The sequence below is a fragment of the Bison bison genome, unplaced genomic scaffold (genome assembly GCF_000754665.1).
Source record: "Bison bison bison isolate TAMUID 2011002044 unplaced genomic scaffold, Bison_UMD1.0 scf7180017851926, whole genome shotgun sequence".
Lineage (NCBI taxonomy): Eukaryota > Metazoa > Chordata > Mammalia > Artiodactyla > Bovidae > Bison > Bison bison.
This window is the reverse complement of record NW_011482499.1, coordinates 860,772-869,761: the sequence shown is the minus strand read 5'-3', so window position 1 is coordinate 869,761 and position 8,990 is coordinate 860,772. Positions and strand designations below refer to the sequence as shown.

Below are 8,990 nucleotides of genomic sequence, written 5' to 3'. Positions count from 1 at the left end.
TATATTTAAATTTCTGCTTTGTCATCAAGCAGTTGTGAGACTTTGGTAAGTGAGTTATTCTCACCAACACCAAGTGTTTTCCATAAGAAAAACTGAACCCAAAGAAATGACTTTTCAAAAGGTTATGTTTTTCCCTTCATTTACTTACCTGAAAAATGAAGATAATTACAGTACTTATCCTTAGGATTATAATGTGGATTAAGTGAGTCATTAGTGAAAGTTGCTCAGTTGTGTCCAACTCTTTGCGACTCCATGAACTATACAGTCTATGGAATTCTCCACGTCAGAATACGGGAGTGGGTAGCCTTTCCCTTCTTCAGGGGATCTTCCCAACCCAGGGATAGAACCCAGGTCTCCTGTATTGCAGGCAGATTCTTTACCAGCTGAGCCACAAGGGAAGCCCAAGAACACTGGAGTGGGTAGCCTATCCCTTCTCCAGCAGATCTTCTTGACCCAGGAATTGGACCAGGGTCTCCTGCATTGTAGGCAGATTCTTTACCAACTGAGCTATGAGGGAAGCAAATGAGTCATTAATCAATCTAAAACTAAGAATTTCCTGGTGGTCCAGTGTTTAAGAATTCACTTTCCAATGTAGGGAATGTGGGTTTGATCCCTAGTTGGGGAATTAAGATTCCACATGCTGTGGGCCAACTAAGACCATTAAGCGGCAACTAAGACCCGACACAGCCAAAAGTAAATAAGTATATAAAGAAAAAAATAAAAATAAAACTAGTTATAATTATCCTGCTTCTTCAGCAAGGTCTTTTGCTTTCCCTGGAATAACTGAGAGAGACTCAGAGGCCAATCTGTATTCAAATGTACATAAATAATCACCTAAATGCTTATAAGCAAATTGTGTCTAAGAGAAGATTTAGTAGGACAACTGAACACAAAAGAAGATTTTCTATTTCCTGATGTTTATATCTAGGAAGGCATCTCAGATCTCCAGAAGCTATAGTCTGGCGCTTCCACAGAATTAAGAGGGTTATCTAAGCAGCCAGCCCAGGAAAGAAACTTGTGCTAATCCTCAGACTCATGACCAATGTCACATTTGACTGAAGTTAGTGAAATACATGACACAAACATTTGAAATAAAGCTTTTGAGTAGAAATTTCCTTTAGATCTTTCTATAGGATTTGATTTCCTTTTAATTTGGACTTCCCTGGTGGCTCAGACGGTAAAGCGTCTGCCTACAATGTGGGAGACCCAGGTTCAATTCCTGGGTCCGGAAGATCTCCTGGAGAAGGAAATGGCAACCCACTCCAGTATTCTTGCCTGGAAAATCCCATGGACAGAGAAGCCTGATATGCTACAGTCCATGGGGTCGCAGAGAGTCAGACACGACTGAGCGGCTTCACTTTCACTTTCACTGCAGAAAATGTAGCGGCCCTCAGCGGGTCATCTGATACTTATTCCACACATTACTGTGCACAAAGCACTTAGAACTAGGCAGGACACAAAGCTTTCCTCCAGCAATTTGAGAAAGTACCTTGTAGTGCTTTCAAAAGCTATCAAGCCAAGAGTGGAAGGACTTTTAACTCTGAAATGCCTGCCATTTATAGCCAAACACAACTGACACAATCTCACCTGTAAATAGTTTCGCCATCACAGAATATTCTTAACCAATGTTTGCATGCTGCGTTGTAAGCACCAAAATCTTCTCACCTCAGACCAGAGCTATTAAAATTTCCAAAACACTGCTGAATTTCCATCCATGCCCTCCCAAGTTTACCAGTATCATTTTATAGCACTTTAATGGCTCTGTAAGACTGATTTTCGTGTGTGTGTGCTTTTCTAAATACCAGATTTAAATGAGTAATAAGTCACAGGACCAAAATTATTAACATTTAAAGTGAACCAGAACACCATAATTATCATAATTCATGCTTTTACATAGATATCAAATTCTCAAAGAAAAAATTTGTATAAACAATTATCTGGGACTCACTTGAAGACTAGTGATTTGGACATTTTCAAAAGCCTGTCATTTGAGACAGATGTCACAGCAACAATTTCAAAATGCTTTATTAACTCTGCATCACTGCTATTAACTTTGTTTCTATGATGATCTATTACCTTGAGTATTTTCAAAGCATTATTTAATGAAAATAGCTTTCACTATATCAGTAACTTGCCATTCTCACAAAGAAGGAAGTTTTCAACTACAGGTCCCTAACTCCGTTCCTTTAGGTAAACAAACATGTCAGTACATCACAGAAATAAAAGATATTTGAAGGAACTCCTGTAAAATTTAAAATCTATGAGGAAAAAACAGTGTTTCTTCACACAAACATCCCAAGCCAAGTCTTACTAAATGAAAACCACCAGCATCTCAAAACTATATATCACAATAAAATCAATTCATCTGAAACAGAAGCATTTTAATTTAAAAAATTCTGTCACTTTTGTGACTTACCTCATCATCTTTGTACCAGGACAAACTCTCAGCAGTAAGGACAAACCAGTATCCCTTAGAGCCTCCTTTCATGATGCCAATGTTGCTGATGGTTAGCCATCCCTTGCGAATCACCTTCAAGAGAACACAGATCGGCAGAGATGTTTAGTTTAATATAAGCCTATGGGGAACACAAGTCTTGTCCTAAGTTAAAAACAAGATACAAGTTACAGTAAGAACAACATTGTTTCCCCAAAGCTCAACTTCTCTTAAACTATTCAAAATAATATATCTTCCAAAAGCCCAGATAACCAGAGGGAAGTCTCTACCATCAAATGAACAAAATCAAATCAAAATTGCAGATTCGTAGGGATGGTGGAAGCACAGAGACTGAAACAGGACTAAAATTCAGCAGATTAAATGCTTGTGCCTGGCCTATTTATGGCACTGCTGCTACAATTAAAATATATTTAGTGATTGGATGAACAACAATAGATTCTCCATGCCCACTGTCTCTTATCCCTGTCCAGCCCACTGGCCCATTTGTTTGCCTGGTTTGCATCTCAGAATTTCACCAGAGACTGGCCACCAAATGGTGAAAAGAAAACACCCAAGCCAACCAATTAGTTCCCTGTTAACAGCTCTGAACGGGCTGAATGGGAGAGAAAGCTGAAACAATACGCTAAAATTAAAAGTTTAAAGTTTTTAATGGTGCAGATTTACCCATCTACTTCTGATTGTTTTTGCTAAGCTAAAGAATACCCAGAATCATCATAAAAACCTTTAAACAGTGTTTAACTTTTCAAACATTAACAACTTGGATAGAAATTATCTACAAATGGCATTTAACTGAAGATCTTTTTCTCATGGTTGTTGCAAAGTTAAGTTCTGTTTTCCATGTGGCATAGTTTACCATTTCCTCTATGCTAGATAATTCTTGTTGTCACAGAAATGAAATACTACATGGCACTGTAATAGCATTCTAAATATAAAAAATCACCCTATACCTACATGTTCATTATGTTAGACATCCTGAAATAATTTTTTAAATTACTGAATGACTAATGGGTGTCACTTCCTAAAGGTAAATGGAAATACCCTAATAATCGGATTTTATTTTTATATTTATATTTTAAAGTTTTCTAGTTGAAGAAGGAAAGCCAATTCTAGGGAAAACTGTGAGATAAGTTTTCAAGGTCAAGGTCATTATTGATCTTCCAAGACTCATTCCACATTCCCAGTCTCAGTTACCCTTGATTCCCTGTTTCAGTACCTACCAGCATCAGCTATTTTTCCCTTTTTAACTCTACAGACCCCCAGACAGAACCCCATTCAGGCCCACACTAAGGCAGTACGACTGTTTAAAATTACTCCTTCTTATCCTCTGCTTCAGAAAGAAGGAAACAATACTTCTCAAAGTATGGTTTATACCAGCTAATAAAATAAAATGGTTACAGTAAATAACCATTGGGATGCTTTCTAAAAACACAGATTCTTGGGACAACTACAAATCCACATGAATCAGAATAGATACATATGAAACCCAGGAAGCTACAGATTAATACTTTGCAAAGTGAGTCTTTTTCATACTAAAGTTTGAAAACCACTGCATGTATACATACAATCAAAATTTCATTTTCCTTACAGCAAATAATCTCATTTAATTTTTAGTAAGAAGGAACTGGTTATTTCCCAGTAAGACTGTTAGCCACACCACCACAGCTTACAAACAGCATACTCAACATAGCCCGCTCAGTGAAAGTATATTCACTATTTCATTTTATCAGGTATCTTGGATAAAGAAGAAGTCTTCCAGATACTCTACAAACTGCAATAAGATAATTTCACCTGTTGATAGAACATGCTGGCTTCATTAAGAAGAACCATGAATTCAGTTCAGCAAACATTTGCTAAGAACCTATCATATGTCAGTATGAGAAAGGTGATGATGCTACACCCTGCCCTCAAGAATTTTACAGTTTTATAGGGAATGAAGATCCATAAAGAGATAATTTCAACGTAACAGTGTAACAAGAGATGTATGCTAAGTTAGAGAAGGATACCGGATACAACTTAAGAAATGTTAATAGTTAATAGGCTTTCCTTGGAAACATGGTAGCTCAAAAGAGCCTAACAGAATTCAAATTAGACCAGGAAGTAGTCCTGTCTGCCTGTTTATTTGTTCTCTATAAAGAAGGACAAAAAAAGAACACAATAGAAAAGAGCCACTTCATGCCAAAAATATGAGTTGGGATGAAGAAATTGAGGCTGCAGAGGTAAGTAGGGTAAAGTTAGAGTCAATCCAGTTCAACAGACCCCAAATTCTAGATAAAATTGGCAAAATAAAAATAAATTTCAAGTATACATGTAAATTTATTAAGTATATATGACCATTGTACTACTAAACTGTGTATATCCACAGAAACACACAAAGAAACTTGAAAGTATGATACGAAGATGAAATAAATATTTTATTTTTTTTATTTTGTGGGAGAAATCTATTTGTTACGTTTACAACTTTGTTATTGACTTCTCTGTGTCACAGAGTGACAGTACTGTTATTGACTTCTCTGTGTCACAGAGTGACAGTACTGGTATCAACACACATATATAAACACACACACACATATTTTAAATACTAATACATCTTAACTGTTTTCTTGTTTTCTAGATAAAAATATGTATTTAGATGTTCTATTACATCCTCCTGCATTCCAGCGAATTTTCCATGCTCCCTGAGGCAAACTAGGTTATGTAAGCTGCCGAAATAACCCAGGTGAGAAATGACCAAGGTGTGAAGTAACATCATGATGAAGAAAGCATAAAGATAAATAAACCTACTGGACAAACACCTAGGAGACAAAATCAGTAGGACTTATGGCTGGATGAAAGGGGGATTAGTGGAAGGAAAGACTCTAGAACTGCACTGTACAGTAGCCACTAACCACATATGGTTATTGAGCCTTAGTGACTAGTTTAATCTCAGATGTGTGGTAAGTGTAAAATGCACAGTGGATTTTGAAAACTTAATACCAAAGAAATGTAAAATATTTCACTAAATGTTTTAAAATGTATCACATGTGAAAATGATAATATGTAAGATATACTGTGTTAAATAAAATGAGGCAGGTGAAATGAATATTAAGAATAGATTTTATTTAACAGTATATCTTAATATCTTTTATTAACGTGGCTTGCATTATATTTTTACTGGACATTGCGCTATTTATTCTAGAATGATTCTGGAACTCCTGGGGCTACCAAATCAGAAGGAGTAGAGGAAGAGAACCAAGTTTTAGAAGTGAGGGAGTTGACAGTGAATTCAGTCAAGGCCATGCTGAATATGAAGTATCTGTAGGAAACACATGGGCTTCCCAGGTGGTATTAGTGATAAAGAACCTGCCTGACAATGCAGGAGACATGGGTTTGATTCCTGGGCTGGGAAGATTCCCTGGAGGAAAGCATGGCAACCTACTCCAGTATTCTTGCCCGGAAGATCCGATGGACAGAGAAACCTGGCAGGCTACAGTACATGGAGTCACAAAGAGTTGAACAAGACTGAAGCAACTTAGTATGCATGAGTATGGGAAATACAAATAGATGTGACCTGACCTCTGATGCAAAATGGAAATGTTAGGACTGGACATTAAGACTTGTGAGTCATCAGTATATATACATAAGTGACAAGCATTGATAAAACTGTGTGAAATAGTAGTGGCTCACAGTGGAATCCTTGGGAAAATATAAGGTTGGTGCAAAAGTAATTTCAATTTTGCATTGTTGAACTTTGCCATTTGATATTGGAATATATTCTTGAATAAATGTGGTTAAGTTATACATCATTTTAATGAATATTTATTGCTTTATGTTTTTCGCTAATGAATTACTACTTGCTGTTTATTTTATATGTATTTTACACCTAAGAAATGATGTTACACAAAAAGCAAATTCGAACAATTTTCTTATTCAAGTTCAAAATGAGTCATAAAGCAATGGAGACAACTCGCAATGTCAACAATCCATTTGACCCAGGAACTGCTAATGGAATGTACAGTGCAGTAGTGGTTCAAGACACTTCACACGGGAGACGAGAGTCTTGAAGATGAGGAACATAATGGCCAGCCATCGGAAGTTGACAACGGCTAGCTGAGAGGATCATCGAAGCTAATCCTCTCACAACTACATGAGAAGTTGCCCAAGATCTCAACATTGACCTTTCTATGGTCATTTGGCATTTGAAGCAAATTGGAAAGGTGAAAAAAGACTGACTGCCCCGTGAGCTGACTGCAAATCAAAAAATCGGTGTTTTGAAGTGTTGTCTTTTCTTATCCTATGCAACAACAATAAACCACTTCCTGATCGGATTGGGATATGTGATGCAAAATGGATTTTATATGAAACCAGTGATGACCAGCTCAGTGAATGGACCAAGAAGAAGCTCAAAAGCTCTTTCCAAAGCCAAACTTGCACCAAAAAATGGTCATGGTCACTGTTTGGTGGTTTCCTGCCTGTCTGATCCACTACAGCTTTCTGAATCCCTGTGAAACCAATCCATCTGAGAAGTATACTCAGCAAATTGATGAGCTGCACCAAAAATTGCCATGCCCCCAGCCAGCACTGGTCAACAGAAAGGGCCCAATTCTCCACAGCAATGCCCAATAGCATGTCGCACAACCAATGCTTCAAAAGTTGAACAAACTGGGCTACAAAGTTTTGCCTCATCCATCATATTCACCCAAACTGTCACCAACTGACCACTACTTCTTCAGCATCTCAACAACTTTGTATAGGCAAAATGTTTTTACAACCAGGAGGACATGGAAAATGCTTTCCAAGAGTTCATCAAATCCCGAAGCATGGATTTTTATGCTATGGGAATAAACAAACTTATTTCTCATGGACAAAAATGTGTTCATTAAGATGTGTGTGAGCCTAGTTATAAAGATTTAGAATTCAGAGTTCAAAACCATTAAGGAAGCCAAAGGCAAGGTGAATTTCAAGGAATGTGTGGCTGGGAGTGTCAGATTCAGCACAGAAAGGGACATGTAAGGTGCAGTGCAGACATCATAGTGTCTTAGCTATGCAAATTGCAGTGAGGTGGTGGGATGAGTCAGAGTTCACTGGGTTGAAAAGTGAATGGGAAGTGAAAAATGAAGACAATGGCTACAGAGAGCTCTTTCTAGAGAAGGAGAAAAGCAAGTTAAAACCAGAATAGACATTGGGTCAAAGGAGGTGCTTTTGTTGTTCTTGCAGTTGCTATTGTTTTTTGATTTGTGGATTTTTTTTTCTTTTTTGATATGAGCAAAAATTGGGTACATTTATTGCTTGAGGAGAAATAATAGGACAGGGCAAGAGATACAGAAAAAATGATGTAATGGCAAAGATGGGAGTGGATGAGATGAAGAGCACAGAGAGGGGACTGTCTTTGAACAGGAATGAAGCTGCTTGATCTTGTGAGCCTGGGAGGCTGGAAGAGTGAGGGTAGATGTAGGTTCTCTGCGTGGAAAAGCGTAGAAGGTTGAAAAAGGTTATAGTTGAGCTTTCTATTTCTCTTAATAAGAGAACAGACTGAATTATCTGCAGGAAAGTAAGGATGAGAAGTTGGAAAGAAGGCTTGAGCATAGTGTTACGCATTGGGACAATCAGTAATTGAATGAGAGCATAATTGGAATTAGTTTAAAGAAAAGAAAAAAAGTTGACAAAACACAGCACTGAAAACCCCTAGAAGATAACATAGGAGAAAATCTAGATGAACCTGGGTAAGATTATGCCTCTTAAGATATAATACCAAAAACACAATCTGTGAAAGAAATAAGTTGGTAATCTGAACTTCATTAAAGATAAAAATGTCTATTCTGCAAAAGACAGGATCAAGAGTGTTAGAAGACAAGCCACAAATAGGGGGAAATGCTTGCAAAAAACATAACTGATAAAGGACTGTTATCCAAAATATACAAACAAATCTTAAAACTTGATAATAAGAAAACAAAAGACCCAATAAAAAATAGGCCAAAGACATTAACATACCTCAACAGATATGCAGACGGCAAATAGGCATATGAAAACATGCTCACTATCAGATGTCATCATTTCTGTCCTTTATTGTGCCCATATTTGCATGATACGTTCCCTGGTATCTCTAATTTTCTGGAAGAGATCTCTAGTCTTTTCCATTTTATTGTTTTCCTCTACTTCTTTGCATTGTTCACTTCCAAAGCCTTTCTTATCTCTCCTTGCTATTCTTTGGAACTTTGCATTCAGATGGATATATCTTTCCTTTTCTCCTTTGACTTTAGCTTCTCTTTTTCCAGCTATTTGTAAGGCCTCCTCACACAAGCATTTTGCCTTCTTGCATTTTTCTTGGGGATAGTTTTGATTACTACATGTTGTACAATGTCATGAACCTCCGTCCATAGTTCTTCAGGCACTATGTCAATAGATCTAATCCTTTGAATCTATTATCACTTCTGCTATAAAATATAGTATAATATAAGTAAATAGAAGGGATTTGATTTAGGTCACATCTAAATGGCTAAGTAGTTTTCCCTACTTTCTTTAATTTAAGTCTGAATTTTGCAATAAGAAGTTCAAGATT

The 8,990-nt window shown here is 37.0% G+C and overlaps 1 protein-coding gene across 7 annotated transcripts in view; it reads right to left on the bottom strand.

Annotated features, from left to right (window-relative positions):
• The window catches only part of DNM3 (dynamin 3), a 643,298-nt gene that overhangs the window by 293,793 nt on the left and 340,515 nt on the right, over positions 1–8,990 (bottom strand). For all 7 annotated transcript variants that reach the window (XM_010852107.1, XM_010852116.1, XM_010852123.1 and 4 more), the window contains one exon: positions 2,417–2,530. In XM_010852107.1, the coding sequence (XP_010850409.1) occupies positions 2,417–2,530 (114 nt within the window). The remainder of the gene's footprint in view (positions 1–2,416; positions 2,531–8,990) is intronic.